At 37.2% G+C, this 24,091-nt stretch overlaps 1 protein-coding gene across 1 annotated transcript; it reads left to right on the top strand.

Annotated features, from left to right (window-relative positions):
- Positions 1 to 8,183: 8,183 nt before the first annotated feature.
- On the top strand, positions 8,184 to 20,362 carry LOC149545959 (uncharacterized). Its single transcript, XM_089790901.1, has 2 exons — positions 8,184 to 9,577; positions 20,077 to 20,362. Exon 1 carries the CDS (start codon positions 8,319 to 8,321, stop codon positions 9,366 to 9,368), a length of 1,050 nt encoding a protein of 349 aa, XP_089647027.1. The 5' UTR covers positions 8,184 to 8,318; the 3' UTR covers positions 9,369 to 9,577; positions 20,077 to 20,362.
- The last annotated feature ends 3,729 nt before the right edge of the window (positions 20,363 to 24,091 follow it).

Below are 24,091 nucleotides of genomic sequence, written 5' to 3'. Positions count from 1 at the left end.
ATAGTAGGATTAAAGATAGCTGCAGAATGGAACATCACTGAGTTACAAATCTTTGGCGATTCTCAACTCATCATCAAGCAAGTCCTCAATGAATATCAAACCAAAGATGAAAAGCTATTACCCTACAAAGAGCTAGTTGATCAGCTAACACAACATTTTACAAAGCTTCAGTTTACACAAGTGCCTCGAATTCAGAACAAAGCAGTAGACGCTATGGCTACTATCGGCTCACTCTTGGAAATTCCCCAAGCAGCTACACAGTATGAGTTTTTAGTGGAGCAGCTCCTCACACCCACCTATGCGAATGAGGATTCAAACCGTGTTTGTATCTTGGTTGGTCCTCAATCCCCTTGGTACCATGAGATTCATGCTTACCTTAAAGATGGTATCATCTCCACTCACCTCACACGTACCCAATGCCAAAACCTTATCCAAAAATCATCCCGCTATGTTATCATAGCCAATACCCTATATCGTTGGGGTTATCACGATACTCTCTCTCGATGTTTAGATGAAAATGAGGCCGTGATGACATTAAAAGAAGTACACTCTGGACTTTGCGGTGTCCACACGAGTGGTATTGTCCTAGCACAACAAGTCCTTAAAGCAGGCTACTATTGGCCTACCATTGAAGAAGACTCCTGTGACTTTTTTAGAAAGTGTCTCCCATGTCAGCAACACGCAAATCTTGTGCACGCTCCAGCACAGGATCTACAGCCTCTTGCACCACCTTGGCCTTTCGCTTGTTGGGGCCTTGATCTAGTTGGAACTATCACACCTCTTTCATCTAATGGACATAAATGGAGAATAACAGCTACAGACTATTTCACTAAGTGGGTGGAAGCAATCCCCTTAGTCTCAGCTACAGGAGTTCACGTCTCCAAGTTCATCTTGTACCACATTGTTTGCCGCTTCGGCATCCCATCCACCATCTTCACTGACCATGGAGGTAACTTTGAAAATCTCAACATGGAAGAATTATGCACTTCCCTTTGCATCCATCACCGCTTTTCTAACCCATATTTCCCACAAGGTAACGGCCAGGCAGAGGCAACTAACAAAACCCTCCTCAAAATCTTAAAGAAAGTTGTCAATGATTTCGGCCGTGATTGGCACCTACAAATAAATATAGCCCTATGGCCCTATTGAACCTGCTTCCATACATCCATAGGAACAACTCCATATTCCCTATTCTATGGTGCCAAAGCAGTATTACCCATCGAGGTTAAACTTCCCTCCTTGCGCATATCTTTGCAAGGGCAAATATCAGATGAAGAATACAGAGTAGCCAGACTCACCCAGCTAGATCTCTTAGATGAGAAGCGACAACAAGCCTATGATCATCTCACAGTCTACCAAACTCATCTCAAAAGGAATTTCAACAAGAAGGTACTCCCATGACACTTTTAGCCAAGCGACATGGTCCTCAGAGAAAATATGAAAGTCCAAGCAGATCGAGAAAAGAAAGGCAAGTTTGAACCTACTTGGCTTGGTTCTTATGTTGTCACTGCATCCTTTGGCTCTGAAGCTTATCAACTATCTACACCAGAAGGAGAACTCTTGAATGATCCTACTAACATCATTCATCTCAAGAAGTTCTATGGTTGAAGATCCTTGGTATACCCAGCTTTTGAAAAATACAAAAAAATAGTAAAGAGAAATAAGCGTCCAATGGTGAAAACTTGGCAATTCAAGCACCTTGGATAGGTACCTTGGTGAAAACCTGGTAATTCAAGCACCTTGTGTACTAAGACTAATCCATTATCTATCAATATCCTATCCTTCATCTATTCACCCACCATCTCATAAAACACCTGCTTGTTCCCTTGGTGTTCCAACCAAATATCCAAAATCTAATGAAGCTTGTAAATACCTCCTGTACAGCTTGTAAATCTTGTACCCTAGCTTGTAAATTTTGTATCATAGCTTGTATATCCAAATCTTGTCCAACACTTGTACCATATTCTAGCTTGTATTATATGCCAAATCTTGTATCCTAGTTTGTTTCCTATCACATGCACACGAAGAACCCCATTTTCACTTAAGCTTTTCGCAAACCATCTACCTATCTACCTATCAACTATTATAGACATCCCACCCTTCACAAGCATTTCCATCTCACAAAACCAAAACATGAACAACCTTGTACATTTATAACATATCTTGGTCTGTCAGCTTGTACATCCTCTTTAGCTTAGTACCATTGTATCTATTTAGCTTTCGTGTTAGTTCCTCCTTGATCAACATCTTGCACACATCGTACAACCCTTGGTTAGCTATTCCAATGCATCCTTTAGCTAGATCTCCTGTCACTAAAGTGTTATCCTTCTTAGTTCAACTTGCCAAGCACATCCCTAATCCAAATCCACCAGCTTAGGTGCTCTCCGATAGATCCTTGTAGGATATAGCTTTCCTCATGTCTGATCTTGGTCCGTTAGTACCTCGTCCTACCCATCTTGTTGGCAAACGATTCTCTTTTGGATTTTTGCTTTCTTTTGATTTGGAATCTTCCCTTTTGGGTCTTGAAATATCTTTTCCAAGCAATCTTTTTGTTCCCTCCTCAAGGTTGCCACGATCTTCCATATCATGGTATACTGCGAATGGGGCAATCTGAGCGTAAGGTCTTGATCAGGTCTTTTGTTTGTTTTTCTTTTCTGCTTGTGGGTTACCTAGTGTCAGTTCTACGCTACTTCCTCTGCGACTCATGTGTGATGCTGGGGCAATCCTTGCGTGTTTGTTTTGAGTCAGTTCGTCAGTCCTCTGGATGATTGGTGAAAAGGCCTTGATGTTCTTGGTAACCTTGGCAATTAACCAACAGTCCTATAGCAAATCTAGTGCTCAACTACATGGTGGTACTTCTCTTTGAAGTATCCCCCCACTCAATAAGCTTCAATGGTTTCCCTTTATCTCCATTATCCCCCATCCATATCTAGCATCTATCTCTCCTACCCCAGCTTATGCATCAGGATCTCTTTGAAATCAATCTTCACTTTTAGCTTTAGGGATCCACAATCCTAGTCTTAGGGATCCACCAATCCAATCAATCCACCAAGCCTCATCTTTCAAGATCCACAATCCTAGTCCTAGGGATCTCCGAAACCCATCTTCCACCAATCTGACTCTTTGAAATCTTGTTGCATCAGCTTTATAATCCCCTCATCCTTCTCCCTATCCTGGATTCCTTTTTATAGCACTTTGCTCCTTCATCCTCCCCCCAATCCTGAAAGTCTTAAGCTTGCTTCCTCTTGTGCCTCTGACCTCCCTTTATCATTCTCCTGTAGTGAGAGTTTGAGCTAATTCAACTGCTTCTCTTTGCCAATTTGTGTCTCTGCTCGTCTCAATTTCTGGTGCTTTTCAAGAAGCCGTTGAGCCTCATTTCTCTCTCTGTCACCTTCTTGAGGGGGCATCATCTAAGTCTAGTCTCTCCTCCTCTTATCTGAGATTGGGGCAACCTTGTTGCTAAAACATCTTCCTCGTGTCGTCTTCGTTCGAACTTCTTTGAAATAATGTTGTCTCAACACTATGTCAAAGAGGGGCAAAATGTAGACACCTAAATTTGATTACACCGCTTTGGTAATCCTATTTAGCTATCTCTAAAGGCATCATTAATTAAATTCCTATTTATTTAATCCTCTGCCATCCCCTAGCTAATTAATTTAATTAATCATCTATAGTCCTAATTGATAAATCAAATAACCTATTATTTATCAATTAAATCCTATTCTTCTATCTAATTCCAAAATCTTCATTTATTAAATAAATCTATTTAATAAATCTATCCCTCAAATCTAATAACTCTTAACCTATTCCTAAATCCTCTATTTAGCCTAATCCACCCCATCCACCCATACTAACCAAGCTTAGCCACTAACTCACCCACCCTCATTAAATGCCATCCACTTGCAAATCTCTAACAAGCTTAATCTAATCCTAAACCCAAGCCTAATCCCCCCCCAACCTTATCACATTTCCTAAGCAAGCTTAAGACTTTCCTAAACCAAGCAAAGTCAACAATCTCAACTCCCTCCAAAATATCCCAACCACCCAACCATGAATGCTCTTACAAAGCCATAAAGACTCTTACAAGCCCATTCATTGCTCTTACAAGCCATTTATGAGAGTCTTTAAGGCCTTGAGCCTCCTTTATTGACTCATCCATCCCCTTTCCTCCATCCACTCACCCTGTGACATGTGTCACTCCCTGGTTGATGCTAAACAAGCACAATCCATGTGCTCCCCTTTGAGTGCATCCTAGCCCTCCTTAAGCTTTCATCTCTCCTTGCATTTTAACCCTCCATCCCTGAAGCCCTTAGCCTATAAATTGAATCCCCTCCCAAGCCATATCATCACAACCTTTGAGCTAAAGTTATAATGCTAGTTTGAGAAACAAAGCCTTTAACCATACCTTTATAATGCCAAATTGAGAGCTCACAAAGCTACCAATTTGCCATTACCTATTCATCTCCATTAAAGCATAGTTTGAGAACCTTGAGCATACATCCCAAATCCTATCAAATAGACTCATCCGTAAATCAAGCGACCATCCTCATTGGGAGAGCCATTCCATGGCTCATATTCTCATTTGAGGCTTTCACTTTGTCTATCTCATATGTTATGGTTCTTATGCTAGTTAATGCTTTTGTTTTTGAATAGGTTAGTGTTTCTTGCTAACATATTTCTCATATACAGTTTAGACTTGTGTCTTCTAGTTTGATAGAAATGCAAGTGGAGGTTGTTTTGTGTTGTACCATTGTCAGCTTTTTCTTGCTTTCTATTTTGTTGAATGAAGCTTGTGCTCGTGCTCTTGCGTATTATATTTTTGAGGGAATGCAATGAATGCCTACTTTTGACATGATCTTGTTGTGTTATTATTAAGCCTATTCTTGATAGAATGACAGATGTTGTAGATTGTAGTTGAGGTGGTTGACTTTCTTCATGGAAGATGATGATTGTTGTTTTTGGTTTTGGTCACTTTTCTATTTGTTTATGCAATGATGTATTATTCCTTTTAAGGATCGTAGCGAGTTTCAAATGTTTGTATTGGTTGAGTTTGTTGCTCATAGGTGTGTACCTTGTGAGATGTTAAATGATGCTGTAGGTAGTGGTGTGGGTGGTGCAGTTTTTAGCTCATCACATTGTGATGAGCTGAATTTATCACAAGTATTATAGAGATCCATTTCCTAATAGGCTTTTGTGCGAAAGTGAAATCAACATTCTGAAAATCATGGTATATTCAATTAAGTGAGAAGGGGAACATAAAAGTAATGAAAGAAAAATAGGAAATCCTATGCACTAAAATGGAGGAATTCACTGAAGGAAACTGAGTTGTAAAAAGTAAATGTTGAATCCATAGAAATTAAAGAATCATAATTTCAATTTGTTAGAAACATTACACAATTTCAATGATGAAAGCAAAAGAGAAATGCAACTTTTGACATAGAATTAAAGGGATTTTGTAAGGTACTATATACATTTAAATTTGATTGACACATTTGTAACTATAAGCACAACTAGAGCACTGGTACAATTTCATTAGGCAAAAGTTAGTTATTATTTCCAAAAGCAATCAAGTGTACTAGGGTATGTATCTAGATTATTATTTATAGTTTCAAATTTTCCTAAAACAAGTGAAGTAATCCATTAAAAAAGTAATTGAGTAATAGGAAAAAGAGAATAATCTTCCAAGCAAAAGTTAGTTATTATTTGGCAGAGCAATGAACTGTACTAGGGTAAGCATTCACATTATTATTCATGGTAGTTTCAAATTTTCCTAAAACAAGTGAAGTGATCCATAAAAAATTCAATTGATTAATAGGAAAAAGAGAACAATCTTCCAAGCAAAATTATATTATTATTATTAAAAATCTTAAAGGGCTTTGTAAAATCCTCAGTTGATTAGTGAGTATATAGGTTGTACCTGTCACAAGATTGGCTTCTCTATTTGTTAGTCCCTGTAAATCCTAACCCAGCCAACTTTGTACCTGTCACATGTGTGAATAAAATCATTCTAGTCAAAACACTTGAGTATTTTATGAATAGATTGCATATATAAGGAATTCAAGAGCAATCAACTATATTAGGCTAGCTATTTAGATTATTATTTATGGAAGTTTCATATACAAGTAGGTGTACCTGCAACAAAATTGTCTTCTCTATTTGTTGTTACTATAAATCTTGAGCCAACCAATTGTGTATGTGTCACCTGTGTGCATAAAATCATTCTAATAAAAATACTTAGGTATTTTAGGAATGGATCACATATGTACAGAATTTAGTCAACATAAATCATTGATACAAATATGGTAGTAATAAATTCCAAAGCAACCTAAAATAGAGCGTATTCTATGTCTCAAACAAGATTGTCTTCTCTATTTGTTGTTACTACAAATCCTGACCCAACCAACTTTGTACCTATCCCCTATTTGCATAAAATGATTCCAATCAAAACACTTGAGGATTTTAGGAATAGATTGAATATCCATCTCCATAACCACCACTTTATCCTGTACAAAAACTACATAACATGTATGATTGATTTTTGAAAAATCTAAAAAATTGTATCTGAGCCAAAGAGAACATAAATTTATGGTACTTAATTACTATTTATATATAAACCAATCCACCAACATTGCATCACATACAAAAACTACATAACATGTATGGTTGATTTTTGAAAAATCTAAAAAAAATGTATCTGAGCCAAAGAGAACATAATTATATGGTCCAAGACATGTCAACTATAGTCCATGTGTTTAATGGAAGAAATATTAAGAAGCTGAATGGAAAATTTCCATATTTAAGGCATGTCCTATTATTACATGGTTCAAATGTACCAAGTCCGAAACAGACATTTAAAACCATATCGCAATTGTCTCACAAAAAAATTTACAAGGGAAGGAAGGGAAAAAAATAGTAACATAAAAAGGTGAGCTACTATAGCTGAAAACTAAAAATGGGCAGTACCAAAAATTCATAAATCCAGATTATAGTCAGGAAAAACTCACTTAAGACAATATATATTGCAAACTTTAGCGTTCGCTTAGATAGGTGAGCCCGACATTGTGGGGGTTTCAAATTTAATAACTAAAAAATATATCTAAAGCGAAGGTGGGTGCCTTTATCTTGAACAATAAAGCTAAATAGGGATCTGGAAAACTAAAATCAAGCATTGCAAATTACAAGAGACAATAAAATTGACTAATAAATGCTTAACTGGAGGACATATTTCTAGGGTTTTAGAGGTGTGGTCAAATTAAAGTATTGCATAATAATACTAAAAATTAAAATTGTAATAAAAAATCTACTATTCAAACCTCTAACTTATTAGGAATTTACTTGACTTGCCTTAAATCTGGGGCATGTGCCACATCATGATAGATTAGTAACCATAAGGGCATGGCTGTTTATACAGCTTGAAGTGAACTTTTCATTTCATGGTTCATTCTATCAAAACCGCTTTTCCTACGTTGTGCACTATGAAAGACTACTTTCGTGTGCTTCAAATGCCCTAATTAAAAATGCTTATTGTTTTATTATTTTACCTAAAAAAAATTAGTCTTGGTTACTCTTTCTCGGCAAAACTAACAAATATATCCGCGGTCCTGCAAATGTCATTTGCTCACATTCACAACAACAAACATTCACAAGACCAGTATAGCGACACTACTCCTTTGGCATTGGCATGGATGGATAAACTTTATCTGGAAAAGGGAATACAATAGAGCAAGAAAGGGAATACATACCTTGTGTCTTTCAATTCAACTCTGTTGTAATGTGAAAACTGAACCAGAATGCCCAATTTTATTTGCCCATAATGTCGGTGTGCTTGCTGCAAATGCATTTACTATATCTTTTTCACAACCGACTTCCTTCCTGACATGCTATAAATGGACATTAATGTCAAACAACTTGTTTATCTCAAAAATCAATTTTTCGAAAACCATAAAAACCCCAGCTAAAATGCCCTTCGCCAATCAGAAATTCAGAATTTCCACTTTAAAATCAGATTTTTTTAATCATAATGCAAAAACTTTAAAAAATGCTACAAACATGCAAAGGAAAAATAAATAGAGGGGGCAAAAGAAAACATTAGTTCCCGGACTAATAAAAAAAAGGGGAATTTGACAAACCGGTGGTGGAAAATATAGGTCGAAAATGGACCCGAATGTACTCATTAAATGTTCATTGGTGTTTATATCATCTTTATTCATGCGTGTGCCACTAAGCCCTAATATTGATAAAGAAACCCTCGATTAAATTGCTCTTCGACACTTCTACAAAGATCCATTTTTCTCTGCATTTAACTCTCATTGAATACAATGCTGCTTGTTTTGTTTTGGAGATTTTCAGCACGTCTTCCTCTTTCAGCCAAGCTGTATTCTTCAGCAGTCACACAATTCTCACCACTTTCTTCATCGTGGGAATTTCCTTCCATACCTCTAGTCAGTGTCGTTTCAGAGTTTTTGATAAAAGAATATGGGTTTTCTTCTTCTCAAGTGACATCTATCATGAGGGCACAACCGGGACTGTTGCGGAACAAATCCGACCGCACTGCTAGAGAAGCCATTCGTATCCTGAAAGAGCTTGGATTCACTGAAGAAAAGCTTAAGGCTACAATTCTTGTAAACCCAGGTTTGCTTGCACAGAGATCAGATAGGCAGTTGAGGCCCAAGATAGAGCACTTAAAAAATTTGGGCTTAGCTACTCAAGACGTAGCACATATTATATCTCGCAGACCCAGATTCCTTAAATCGAGCTTGGAAAACTGTATAGTGCCAAGGATCCTCCGTCTTGAAACCCTGTTTGGTTCGAAGATCCATCTGTGCAAGGCTTTGAGAACAACGCCTACGCTTTTGGAGATGGATTTTGAGAAGCATGTAAAACCTAAAGTCGAGTACTTGAAGAATAGAATAGGCATTCTGAAAGATTCCATAGTATTTGCGCGATACCTCCGACACGTAATAGGCCAAAGTTTTGAAACTCTAGAAGCGAAAATTAATCATATGGAAAATCTTGGTCTGGCAGAGGAGGAAATCAATCAAATGCTTAAGGTGTATCCTCAAATACTTAACGCGTCAACCAAGAAAATGACAAAAAACATTGCTTTCTTGGTACGCACAGTAGGCGTTGAGCTCAAAATTGTTACTTTGAATCCTGTGATTCTGAATTTAAGCTTAGAGAAAAGGCTCAAACCTCGCTATGAAGTGTTTAAATATCTGAGGGAAAGTCCACACGCCAAGAGTCTACCTAGTCCGACTCAATTCTTCAAGCTAAGTGAAAGAGAATTCCTCGCCAAGTTTGGCCAATACAACACACAGGTCAAGCCTTCAGACATGCAATCTCCTAAAGCCGGAAGTTTGGAGCAGTGATGGAAATTTCTAAATAATATCAACCAAGGTTTTTCATTCTCCAAGGTGTTGAAGGGCTTTTGATTAAAATGGTGAAAACAAGCGACTGCAGTGGAAGAGGTAGCAGGAAGAGGAAAACAAGAAAGAACTTAAAAGCATGGGTATTCGCAATGGAACAGAGGAGTCCAATCTCTGACTTTCTCTATTTATTTTAGCAGAACTAAAACTCTGTAAGTTTCTTATTTCTTCAGTCATAGAGGATATGTAGAAAGTGCTCCATTTTTTTAAAGCTGTTCCATTTTATCTCACTATTTGAGTATATGCACAAAATCTTGACGATTATTTTTCCAAAAGATAAAGTTAATTTCTTCTTCCTATATAGACAGTTTTATTAAAGTTGGGTTAACCTTTTCTTTGTTGACTATGCTTCAATAGTTCAAGGTTGCCTGGATTGGTTGCCCATTGAGTTGGCCAGTCCCCAGGCTTGTTTCGAATATTTCTCATGTAGTTGTATGCAAACTCATATACCTTTAAATTCCACTGCTAAATTGCCTCATGATAGGAATCATTCTGCTCCAGATTGATTTAAAAGGAACGGTCTTTAAATATTCTTAGCTTCATTTGTACTTTAGATTTCAATTCATAGTCAGGATAATTCATTTATAGAGCAGAGTTGACAATTCTCTTCTTCAGCTTAGCTTGGACTTTAACACTAAGTATGATATCCGTAGTAGTTTATTTTCACAAAGCCTAATTGCAATCCTAATAGGCAATTTCACTTAAGATCCTGTTTTTAGTATCATGCTTATAATGTTGCATTCACTTCAATTTATTTAACCATGCTGTTTTAAGTCAATATCACCTCTAATCTAGTTCATCATCGGTTTGCAAGTCTGAGATTTTTCTTTTCACATATGTATAAATTATCTCTGTTTGTAGCTAACAGTATAATTTCTGAATATTCTTTCTATTTTTCAAATCCATTACAACAAGGGCTTAGGTAAATTGGCTTAGGTTGTAATGACCCCATCTTTTAGCCTTTACATTCTCCAAAGTGTAGCATAAGAGGAAATTAAATTAATTTCTTATAAAGTCATTAAATAAATTAAAATTAAAAACTAAAAGGTGGCTTTGTAGTTAATTAATTTAATTAATTATTGTATTACAAAGGGAGAAACTTCTAGAGTGTGTATTAATTATTGGAAAGGTGGAAGCCTCTAGTAATTTAATTTTCTAGAAGCACAATTAATTATTGTATTGCAAGGGAGGAGTTTCTAGAGAGTGCATTAATTATTGGAAAGGGGAAGCTTCTAGTACTTGCAATTAATTAATGTTTTAGTTCTTTCTAGAAGGGTGAAGGAAAAGGATAAATAGGGGTGAAAGTCTCATTGTTGAATATCGGATTATTGTGAATGACATTTGATAAGAACTTGGATGTGTGACTCACATATCTTTTCTTGGCACTAGAGGACGTTCATCCTCTCTTGTAACATTTTAGACGTCATTCGCTTGGGGTTTGGCCTTTGGAATACATTACTATGTATTGGATTTTATTATCTTGAGAACTAATAATATTTCAGCAGCGGTTCAATCTTCAATTTGCATAAATTCCCTCTTGCTCATGTTGTGTGGATTGAAGCCTATGCAAAGACATTAAAATCGCTTGAAATAGTTGGTTCAATTTTTGGACATTTCTAGGGTGCCCATTACAGTGGTATCAGAGCTTACTTGCAAAGTGTTTCACAAAGTTATAACCGGTAGGTGCCCATTACAGTGGTATTAGAGCTATAAGTCCTGCCATCCTGTGGAGATCTTCAACATCTATGTTTGAGCATGCGACAAGGGCTTTATAATTTTCACAATACTAGAGCAAGACAAAGTAGGAGTACAAACTTGCAGAATGAACAGGGTAGTTCATCCGTGCAGAGGGACATACAATCCAGTCATACAGACACGGAGGAGACATTCTTTGAACAAGACAGCAGTATGGGTGACCGATATGATAGGAATACCAGTCCAGATCAAGAAAATGTAATGTTCAGGTTATTGGGTACATCAGAGGAGGGGCAGCGGATGCAACAGGAGCAAAATAGGCGAATGGACATGATGTTGCAGCTAATGGCTAGACAGATGGGCATCAATATTAATCCAAGTGATGGCTGTTAGAATCTGAAAAGATTAATAACCCAGAAAACTAGTGCAAAGAGTAAATATCTAAATTATGAATGCAAATGATACAAAATCAAAATAGCATCATAAAGTTAGTCTCCAAGAGAGTAATGCAAATGTTGGAAGCAAAATAGCATTAAGAGGATGCAAAAACAAGAGATACAAATACAAGCCAGGTAGCATGCTTATATAGGCTAGGAAGAGGGAGGAGGTGGCAACACCAACCAATGAGGAGCAACCATCTATCGGACTAAAGATAGAAAAGTATCTTCCCAAGATAGCTAATTGATGCTCACATGTAGGAAGGTGACACCTCACAACCATTCACTTAATAAGACATGCTTTATTAACCTTAGCGAGATTATTAAAAGTGTAGGAAAAACCTAGCAAAATAAGAAAAATAAAAAACTACACTAATACCCCCCCATAAGCGAAGCTTAGGTGGATGTAGAAATGTGTCCCGGCAACAAGGCTTGATCAGGTACCCAATACAAGAAAAAGAACTAGATGAAGGAAACTAAGCCTCCAATCTAGGAAATGTCCCAAAGAGAGGAACAAAAAAGAGCATGAAGCATCTCCGAAGCATGAAGCTGCAAACTCTGTCAAAATGCTGATCTGTAGAACCTCCATGGAAATAGAAGGCACGAACCATCAACCAAAGAAGCATAGAACAACAAGTGAACCCCCCCATAATGTTGAACAGGGAGAGGGGTGACAGGAACACTAAAATGCAATGCCAAAAACATTTGCAAGAAGAAGAATCAGGAACACCAATAGTGCAATAGAAGTACAAGCACAGGATAAAGGGCGGTGTCACCGACACACTGCATGGGCTAATGTCGTGGAAGAAAAATTCACTTGACAAAGGTGGATGAGCAAAACATCATGACCCCCCATGGCACTTTATAACTGAGTGCGAGTACAGACAAACACAAGGTGTACAAGATCCCAGATATGCAAAAGTAGGCACTTTATCTCAGTGCGTTTACAGAAAAAAGAATGCAACAGAATAGAAGCATACAATGCTTAGAAGTCAGAAAGAAGAGTGAGCCAAAAGAACAGAAGAAGAGATTCCAGGACCTGTAGAATCCAAGTAATCCGCCAGAGTGCGAAAGTGCAAAACTCGGAGGAGAAAGAACCTGGAGTAGAATCTAGATAAAAGATCTCTGTAACTGAATAACTCACAGAACCAAATTTTCAATGATATTTGGCAAGCCCAGAAAAGAGTCTGAATGAGCGAGATATGGCTCCCAGAAGGAAAAATAGAACATCTGGCTTTGACTGCCAAAATAGGCAACTAGACTGTAGCAAAAATAAAAAACACCTGTACCATTATCTCCGTCTCAGAACCAGCTTTTTGATGCATTTTTCGGATAAAAAAAATACGTCTGTATGCTCAAGTTACAGAAGAAAAACCGACAGGGCCTCGTCATGAAGAGCATATGCTAAAAGTGAAACTTGGGCACAATAATCAAGGAAACATATAGTATCACTGCGATCTACTCGAAAAATCATGCACTTTCAAAAAAAGAATCGCCTCGATATGAGGTCATATGAGAAAGTTATGATCCTCCGAAGTTTCCAAAATGAGAATTGTGCACAGTCACGGCTGAGAATCTGCAATTTCTGAAAAATTCATGCATGAAAATCAAAAAATAACTCCACTAGTGGATAGAGCACAAAAAAATAGCCAAGTTCATAACAAGAATCATCAAAATTGGAGTCCGTATGAGCAAGAACGAGACATTTGAAAACTGCATTCAAATCTGCGGCTGCCAACGGAGAGGGGTATGGCTGTAGCTTTGCATGCTCGATTCTAAAAAATATACAGCTTGCATGCAAAATCTAAAAGATACCCAGATGGTTTTTCGGGGCTGCGAACAAAACCCAGAAAGCGTTTTTCTTGCTGATGAACATAAAATGTTGCTGTAGTGTAAATCAGACGCCTTTAACAGTAAAAAACGGCTCCAAAAAACAAGAAACAACCCCAGCAACCAAAATATGACATGCAAATGTTGGATCAGCTTCCTAAGTCCATCAATGGCATGCTGAAACCTGCAAACCTGATTGAAAACTCCAAATATGCAAGTTGGTTGTCAGATTTGAGATTGAAACCCCAGAGAAAAACCGTTTTTGTCAAAACTTTTCTGATTCTCAGGATCATCCAAAGATGCAAGAGAAGAGCATACTTCGTTTTTCAAAAAACTATAATAAAGTTTATTTGCCCCCCCCCGAATCTCTCAAATAAGGAAACTAAAATCTACTCTTGCACATAGAAAAGCTCTGATACCATGTTAGAATCTGAAAAGATTAATAACCCAGAAAACTAGTGCAAAGAGTAAATATCTAAATTATGAATGCAAATGATACAAAATCAAAATAGCATCATAGAGTTAGTCTCCAAGAGAGTAATGCAAATGCTGGAAGCAAAATAGCATTAAGAGGATGCAAAAACAAGAGATACAAATACAAGCCAGGTAGCATGCTTATATAGGCTAGGAAGAGGGAGGAGGTGGCAACACCAACCAATGAGGAGCAACCATCTATCGGACTAAAGATAGAAAAGTATCTTCCCAAGATAGCTAATTGATGCTCACATGTAGGAAGGTGACACCTCACAACCATTCACCTAATAAGACATGCTTTATTAACCTTAGCGAGATTATTAAAAGTGTAGGAAAAACCTAGCAAAATAAGAAAAATAAAAAACTACACTAACAATGGCAACAATGGAAACAACAATAATAGGGGCAATGATAATGGAGGCCGAGACAACATTAATGGTAACAATGGACATGACAACAATGGCAATGAGGCTGATAACTTTAATCATGTTGCACACCCAGCTCGAACAACTAGCTCGAGACCTCTTCTACCCATCTTCCCACCCAAAGATCCAGTTCAACCGATTAATGAACCGTAGATTGTAGAGTTATAGGATCAGTTCAGGAGGGATTGGGAGGCTAGTGGACTAGAGTTTCAAGTAGACATTTCTCTCAGAGATTACTTGGACTTGAGGATGAGACACATGCCTAGATCAGGAGGAAGAAGTCAAAACCTTGAGCTAAGAAAGGAAGTTGGAAAACTTTCTTTACCTTATTATGATGCTTCAAGGAAGATGACCGCACAGCTTGGGTGCAAAAGATGGATACATACTTGCAGCTGAACCCTATGCCTGAAGAGGAGGCTATAAAGTATGTGGCTATTCACTTGGATGGACCGACACATGAGTGGTGGCACCATGGCATGATAACCTTGGGACATAATCAGATCACATCTTACGAGGAGTTCATTGAGAAGTTCATAGAGAGATTTGATACGAAGGATCTCAAATTACAGTTTAAGGAGTTGGCACAACTCAAGCAGAAGGGATTAGTGGAGACGTATATCAGTGAGTTTCAGAGGTTAGCTGTGTTGGTCACAGATATTTCAAAGAGGAGGTTAGTAGTGTTGTTTATGGATGGACTCTCAGAACCCTTGCGAGGTTGGGTCAAGGGGCATGGCCCAACTCGTGACTGAGCACCTTCTTCATTTAGGAGTAGAGTCCAGCACAAGGATTCTTATATGAAAAAGGATAAGGAGAAGGACAAAAAACTTTTTCACAATGATGCTCAGCCCAAAAGAGATAAGTTGAATAATGACACCTTGAATGATTTAAGAAAGAAGAAGTTATGTTTTCATTGCAGAGAGCCTTGGGATTTATCTCATAAGTGTCCTCTCAAGGCTAAGGCAAATCAAATAGAATATTTCTTAGCAGAAGAGTCGTAGTCAAAGAGGGAGGATCAACGCTCTGATTCAGATGAGGATAGCACTATAGAGGAGTGGCATTCTTGAGGATGAGAAGTCATTAGCATGATTAACTGGGGCTCAGAAGGCAATCACATTTAAGGTCAGAGGTACTCTCCAAGGGCAGAAAGTGATCTCACTCATTGACATTGGGGCTACACATAATTTTATAGATGCACAATTGGTAGCTAAGAGAGGTCTACAGACTGAGGAGCACGCTGGTTTTAGAGTTATGAGAGCTAATGGTGACAAACTATTATGCACTTAGAAGATATCTAATTTTCACATCAGGTTTGGAGATGGCTATGAGTTGGAAGATGAGTTCTATGTGGTAGACATGGGAGACTATGATGTCATCCTTTGCATGGTATGGATGGCCTCGCTAGTAGAGTTCACACTTAACCTAGCAAAATTGGAGATGAAGTTTCAGCATGAGGGAAGAACTATTGTACTTAGAGGACTTACAGATGGGAGTTGCAGGGTAGTTTCCTTGAGGAGAATGCAGAGACTTTTTCAGCATAATAAGATAGAGTGGGCAGCAGAATGTTTCACTATGCCAACTTCACAAGAGCCACAGGTGAAGAGTCATTGACTAGATTTCTAGGGGATACTTGACAAGCACACTAAGGTATTTGGCGAGATTCTGCATGGGGTTCCTCTTGGCAGGGGGATAGAGCATGTTATTGAGCCAAACCAGTCATGAATACTCCCTATCGTCACCCTAAGAAACATAAGGATGAGATAGAGAAGGCAATTAGGGAGTTGTTGGAAATAGGGCATATTGGGCCTAGTAAGAGCCCCTTTGCTTCAGCAGTAGTGTTGGTAAAGAAGAAGGATGGGACGATGCGCATGTGCATTGATTACAAGGCATTAAACAAGAAGACCATTAAGAACAGATATCCCATCCCACGAATAGATGAGCTGATTGATGAGTTACATGGTGCATGCTTTTTTACAAAGATTGATCTACGGTCAAGGTATCATCAGATCAGGATGAGGGAGGAGGACAATGAGAAGACAACTTTTTGGTGTCACTATGGCCACTTTGAGTTTTTGGTTATTGCCATTTGGGCTAACTAATGCCCCTGCTACATACCAGAGTTGCATGAATCAGGCATTCAGGGAGAAGCTTAGGAGGTTTGTCTTGATTTTCTTTGATGACATTTTAGTCTTTAGTAAGACTTGGGAGGAGCATTTACAACATCTTGAGATGGTGTTGTCCACTTTGGAGAAAGAGTCACTGTATGCCAAGGAATCTAAGTGTGAGTTTGGGATGACTGAGCTACTATACCTTGGGCAGATCATTAGCGCAAATGGAGTTTGAGTAGATCCTGAAAAGATTAGGGCTATTGTTGATTGGCCTACTCCTATGAATCTTACACAGCATAAGGGATTCCTTGGTCTTTGTGGACTTTACATGAGATTTGTCAAAAGATTTTCATAGGTCGTTGCACCCTTGATAGACCATACCAAAAAAGGGGCCTTCACATGGACAGAGGCAGCTTAGAGAAGCTTCAATCATTTCAAGAAGGTGATGTCATCATGTCTACTACTAGCTCTACCAGATTTCACAAAGCCATTTGAGCTTCATTGTGATGCGTCGGGAGATGGGATTGGGGGGGTCTTGATGTAAGAGAAGCATCCCATTGTTTTTGAGAGCAGAAGCTCCGTGGAGTGGAGAGGAGCTATTCCATCTATGATCGGGAGATGTTGGCTATAATGCATGCATTGGCTAAGTTTCGGTTCTACGTAGTTGGGGGAAAATTTGTTATCAAAACCGATCACAACAGCATCAAATACTTCATGAGTCAACGTGATTTGAATGATAGACAATAGAAGTGGATTACAAAGTTACAGGCCTATGACTTTGACATTGAGTTTGTCAAAGGTAAGAAGAATGTGGTGGCAGATGCTTTATCCAGGAGACCTCATATTTATGCTCTAGCTGAGATTACAAGAGATTAGAGAAATAAGATCATAGAAGAGTATGCGAGGGACACTTGGGCTTCTGGAGTAATTGCAGGCATCATACATGATGGTCGTTACGTGGCGATGGATGGATTGATAAAGTTTCAGGGTAGGATGTATTTGATTCCTTCGTCACAGTTTAGGGAGGTAATACTGAAGGCATTTCACGATGCACCTACAGTTGGACATCTAGGGGTCTTTAAGACCTACAGGTAGATCCGTGAGCGGTTTACATGGAAAGGGCTCAAGGACGATGTTTAGAAGCATGTCAGGGAGTGTGCAATTTGCCAGCAGAATAAGGGAGAACACACATATCTTGCAGGATTGTTACAGCCTTTGCCCATTCCGGATAGAAAATGGGAAAGTATTTCTATGGAGTTCATCATCGGGTTACCACGAGTACAAGGGAAAGATTGCATCTATGTGATAGTTGACCGGTTGACAAAGTTTGCCCACTTCTTTGCTATTCCATCCACTTACACAGCAGCACAGGTGGCCGATCTTTTCTTCAGAGAGATATTCAGGTTGCATGGGCTACCTAGTTTCATTGTCAGTGATTGGGACAGTAAATTCATGAGTACTTTTTGGTAGGAACTGTTTAGGTTGTGTGGTACAGATCTTACATCTAGCACTAGTTATCATCCACAAACAGATGGGCAGACAGAAATTGTGAATAAATGGGTGGAAGGATATTGGAGGAACTATGTGACTGCACAACAGAGGGCTTGGGTCAAATGGCTACACATGGGAGAGTACTGTTATAACACCACTTATCATATGTCCATCAAGATGACTCCATTCATGGCACTGTACGGTTATGAAGCACCTAGTTTCATGGATCTGGTTTTGGGGCATAGTAGAGTGCCCAAAGCAAAACACTTCTTGCAGGATAGGATATTTTGAGGGTGCTCAAGGAGAATATACAACAAGACCAACACCGGATAGAGTGCAGTTTTGAGGTTGGGGATATGGTTTACTTGCGGCTACAACCATACAGACAGTCATCACTTAAGAAAAGCGGAGTAGAGAAGTTGAAGTCTAGGTTTTATGGTCCCTATAGAGTGATTTACAAGGTGGGTGAGGTTGCTTACGAGATTGAGCTTCCAGAGGGTAGTTGGGTACATAATGGGTTTCATGTGTTAAGGCTTAAGAAAGCCATTGGTCAGAGAGTTGTGCCTTCAGCAAAATTACAACCATTAGATGAGGAGGGAAAGCTCGTATTAATTCTTGAGGCTATTCTAGATACTAGGGAAAAGACTCTGCGAAGCGGGTTGATTAAAGAATATTTAGTCAAATGGAGATATCTGCTAGGGGAAGATGCTACTTGGGAGAGTGAGCAGGTGCTACAGTAAACAGGATTGAGATTGCTCGAGGACAAGCAATTTCAAGGAGGGCGGACTATAATGACCCCATTTTTTAGCCTCCACGTTCTCCAAAGTCCAAGTGGAGCATAAGAGGAAATCAAATTAATTTTTTATAAAGTCATTAAATAAATTAAAATTAAAAATTTAAAGGTGGCTTTATATTTAATTGATTTAATTAATGATTGTATTACAAAGGGAGAAGCTTCTAGAGTGTGTATTAATTATTGTAAAGGCAGAAGCCTTTAGTAATTTAATTTTCTAGAAGCACAATTAATTATTGTATTGCAAGGGAGGAGTTTCTAGAGAGTGCATTAATTATTGGAAGGGGGAAGCTTCTAGCATTTGCAATCAATTAATATTTAATTCCTTCTAGAAGGGTGAAGGAATAGGATAAATAGGGGTGAAAGTCTCATTGTTGAGCATCGGATTATTGTGAATGACATTTGATAAGAACTTGGATGTGTGACTCATATATCTTTTCTTGGCATTAGAGGACGTTCATCCTCTCTTGTAACATTCTAGACATCATTCCCTTGGAGTTTGGCCTTTGGAATACATTACTATGTATTGGATTTTATTATCTTGAGAACTAATAATATTTCAGCAGCGGTTCAATCTTCAATTTGCATAAATTCCTTCTTGCTCATGTTGTGTGGATTGAAACCTATGCAAAGACATTAAAATCGCTTGCAGTAGTTGGTTCAGTTTTTGGGCATTTCCAGGGTGCCCATTACAGTGGTATCAGAGCTTACTTGCAAAGTGTTTCACGAAGTTATAACCAGTAGGTGCCCATTACATAGGTCTATTTTACTTTGTAGATGATTGACTTTAATCTAGCTAATCACAAGTTTTTAAGTCAATCAAATTCTTCTTTTCACATAGGTATAAGTTACCTCGTCCTGTAACTAGTAGCATAGTTTTCGCTTTGCAACATTCTCCCTATTTTTCCAAATCCATGGCAACAATGCCTTAATAATTGGCTTAGGTCTATGTGTTACTCTCTGGATGAATAAGTTTAATCTAGTTAATCATGAGCTCCTATGTTAATTTTAGATTCTTCTTCACATATTCTTGCAGCTAATTTAGTAATTTCCAATCTTCCATATTCTTCCTATTTTTGGAAATCCACTCTCTCGATGATTAATAGTGTTCTCTCAAACTACTCCTGAAAATGTATCAATTTGATAGAACATTTTTCATTAATAATAAGTCTAGGTTGGTTTCACACTCCATCTTTAGTTTTAGAAATGGCTTTTTATTACCGCTATGATTTGTACTACTCATGGTGCTTGTTGCATTTGACATGGAAGTAATTTTTATCATGTGATCCTTCGCAATTCATTTTTTGCAGTTGACATGAAGTAGCTTTTTTGCAATTCACATGAAGTAATTTATGTTGCTTTTCTATAACTTTAGAGGTTTTGAGTAATCCCTTGATGCAGAGATAATACGGCAGCGGATACTGTGACATTATGTATTCAACTGGATGGGTATGGTCAGATGAGATGGACTTGTAGTCACTGCCTTTCTTCTTTTAAACGTTTCAGTGGAATCAATATGTTTTATCTGCACTATTGTAATGAAAAGTGAATAAAACAGAGTTTTTTCTTACTCTAAATAATATTCACTGCCTTTCTTCTTTTAAACGTTTCAGTGGAAACAATATGTTTTATCTGCAATATTGTAAAGAAAAGTGAATAAAACAGAGTTTTTTCTTACTCTAAATAAGTTGGATTTGTTGTCTCAAAAGATGATTTTCATTTGATTGCCACCATGCAACATTATTTGTTAATCTGGAAGAATATGGGTAGAAAAGCTGTATATAGAATGTTTCTCATGCTTAAAACATTTATGTGGAAACAAAGTTTTCTACCTATAATCTGGTAAATAAAAGTGAATAGAACATAGTTTTTCCTAAACAAAAGTACCCAAAATAAGATGTATCTATATTCTTAGAAGATTCATTTTCTCTTTTCCTGAGGCTTTCAAGCTCCAAGTTGGCTACATTCAACTTCTCCAGAGTTTCATATTCCTTAGAAGTTAGTATTATCAGTTTCAGCTTGTTCAAGGGCCTCTGCTATCCTTTTATTGGCCTGTTCTTCCGTCTCTTCAAGTCTCCTGTGTAGTAGATCATACTCTTTTTTAATAATTTTAGTTTCATGGTCATCAGATTTCTGGGATGAAGGTAAGATCAGTGACTCCTTTAGTTGTGCCACTTTCCCAAGAGTAGCAGACTCAGAGTATTTCAAATCTTCTTTTTCTTGGATAATGCTTTTCAATTCATTTTCCTAGTCCATCAGAGTATCCTTCAGTATGGCAATTTCCACCTTGGCATTATCTACATCTTTTCCTGCAAAAGCTTCTGCTTCAAATTGTTTGAGCAAATCCAACAAATTATTTGCATTTTCTTCTGCTGCATTAGCTTTCATCTTCAGCTTGATGAAGAGAAACTGATAATTTTCTTACATCTTGTTTTGCTTTGTTCGCTTCACTTTCACTTTCTTGAAGGGCAATTAGCAATCTGTTAACCTCTTCTTTTACTGCTTTAGCCTCAGATTCTTTTTTATGAAGAGAATCTCAGGTCTTACTTCCATCATTTTTTGTTGTATTGGCCTCAGATCCTGCTTGTCTTATACAATCTACCAATATAATCTCCCTTTCATTCCATGAAATCATGGACTCGTCAACCTCTAACATTGCTCTTTCGGCTGCCTGTTTAGCTTCCTCCATTGATCCCAGAAGACAGCGCATGCCTCTATTCAGATGACCAGTTGATAATTAATTAGGCTATATACAAGTTCAAATATCATCAAAGACAACTTCCTTAAGTGGACGGATTATCTAACACAAGAAATCATCCTCTGAGGAATACTTGCATGCGTGGTCTCAAAAACCTGCAACTTACAGGTAATAATAAGAAAACCAAAATAAAACAAAATTTCTCTAAAGGATTTTTAAAGAAGAAGCATAAGTGATTCTTTTATTTATTTTGTATTACAGAGAGATTGCAGGGGAGTATGCGAAGGAAGTAAGAGTCCTCACTTTAAGGCTTTTGGCCGTAATTCTAAAGCTATGGGACAGGCTTCATGTTATTTGAATAGTCTTTAAAAAGCATAGACAAGCTATGCACATAAATTACTATCCACCATTACCCAATCTTGGGCTCAACCTTGGTATAACACCCCATACGGAGATGGAAAATGGGTTGTAGTAGAACCCACACCCATTACCCTTTTGGTGAACTTGAGAGATCAGCTGCAGGTTTATTATAATATATGACTTCATTTGAAAGACGTAAGTTTTCCTAGTTAATAATAGTACAGTACCAAAAGAAATATTGTGTAAGTGATTGGATGAATTTTGCAATTATATGATTGTTTTTGGAATCTGTGTGCGCTATTGGGTGGACGTTTTGTCCCTCTTTTCTTCTTATGATGGAATGTCAAGGGTGAACACAAACATCAATGCAGAAATAAACAAAGCTAATTTCAGAAAAATCCTTAAAAAACGATATGAATCATGGATAACTCATACTAACTATATACGATGTTGTTTTATATAGTATATACAATGTTGTTCATCATAAGAATGAATGATGCGAAACAAAATCTGAGCTCATATATCTATATTAGTGTAACAAAAATAAACTTGAGTTCTTTATATGGATTTGTGGTAACCTTCTTTATGATTTTTGATCTTTGTAAGTCTGCTTTGCCATAATCATAAAAGGGTTGTGTGAACTATTTTGAGAGTCCTCCATTTTTTCTTTGGTAGACCGAATTTTGAAATGATTTAGTGTGACACTGAAGTTTAATTAGCTTTTGAGCAATGGGAGATTGCAAAGCATCCAGCATCGAAGTCCACAGTGGACTCTGATTAGAATAGTTTCTTTTTGAGAGGCTCATAGGGAACGATGACTTCTGAAATTATCCAGATCTGATTCTAATTTCTGATTATATTTCCAGGTTTGCGCCTCAATCTGCTACTTGTTTTCAAAATCGCCACTCTTAAATCAGATTTGCAGGTCGCATTAAAAATATTATTTTGCCTCTCTTTTTTCCGATATTTCTGCCAAATCGAAATTTTAATTGGTCATTGAAAAAGTCTCTGAATTCAAACTCAATCTGCAATATGCTGTCATAAATGCCCAACTCTACTCTACTTGGTAATGGATGCGACTATTCTCTCACAAATTAACGAAAATTCTATGAATTCTTCTTCATCTCAAGCAGAAAACAAAAATATTAAATCTGTTAAAAATTTGTAACTGTAATTAAATAATTTATTTAATTTATGAAATTAATTATTATTTTCTCATTTCTTTATAGTTTATCAAACCTTCATAATATCTCCCAAAGATATATATATATATTCTTAATTCACTATTGTTTATCTCGATCTAATTAATTTAATTGATTAAAAACAATTAGTCGCTCAATTAATCTATAGCATATTTTTAATTCCTATATTTTGATAAAAATTAGTATAGGATACGTTTGATTAAAATAAAAATTTATATTTCTTAATAACATGATTTAACTTTTAATTGTGATATTATAGATGTAGTTCAAAAATAATTACTTCCTAAAAAATATATTAATTAATTAGTTTTTACTAACATATAATAAAATATTCTAAAACATTGTATAAAAGATTAATGCCCAAATTAGTTTTGTAGATCTATTAACATCTGAGAAAATTCAATTAGCATCTATAATCATAAAAAAAATTCTTTTTCTTTTTCATGTCTATAATAACACTAAAAATAAATCTATGGAGACATTTTGTTAATTAATTAGCGGGGGAAGTGACTTAGTATTTGTTAGGGGTTGAGTAAATTGAATCTTTTTGTCGTGTTGACATTTTTGAGTGAACAACTATTGGTACAAGAACATAGTTGTATGACGTGATGCTTTTGAAATACAAAATTTTAACCACTTTGAACTCTAGAATTTCTAGAAGATATGTAAATACCCAAAAGCCAAAACCTACTAAAATAAATTGATTTTTGACTAAAAAACTATAGAGTTAAATTCTAATAGCAATTTCATAGTTTGACCTAATGACTTCCAAATCATCTCCCCTAACACTTTGCAATAGAAAATAGGGAAGAAAGAGTTCATTGGTGTTCTTATCATCTTTGTTAACATGTATGCCACTAAGCCCTAATACTGATTAAGAAACCCTCGATTAAATGCTCTTCCTCACTCTTAGCTTACAAAGGTTCATTTTTTTCTTTGCTCATATTTTCCATTGAATACAATGTTGCTTATATTGTTTGGGATGCATCAGTTGCCAATGTTGCTATGGTCTTCTGCTTCTTTTTCTTCTTCGGCACTAACTGGGAATGAGTTGCTTGCGCAATTAGATCCTTAGATGGAGCACTTTCCTCACATCTCCTCTTCTTTCTATCAATAGTCTCTTCCAACCAAGACTTAGTTGATAGGACATTGAGTG

This window comes from Cupressus sempervirens, chromosome 7 (genome assembly GCF_028749045.1).
Source record: "Cupressus sempervirens isolate cs-2001-9-10 chromosome 7, ASM2874904v1, whole genome shotgun sequence".
Classification (NCBI taxonomy): Eukaryota; Viridiplantae; Streptophyta; class Pinopsida; order Cupressales; family Cupressaceae; genus Cupressus; species Cupressus sempervirens.
The sequence above is the reverse complement of the archived record's forward strand: the minus strand, read 5'-3'. Positions and strand labels throughout refer to the sequence as shown.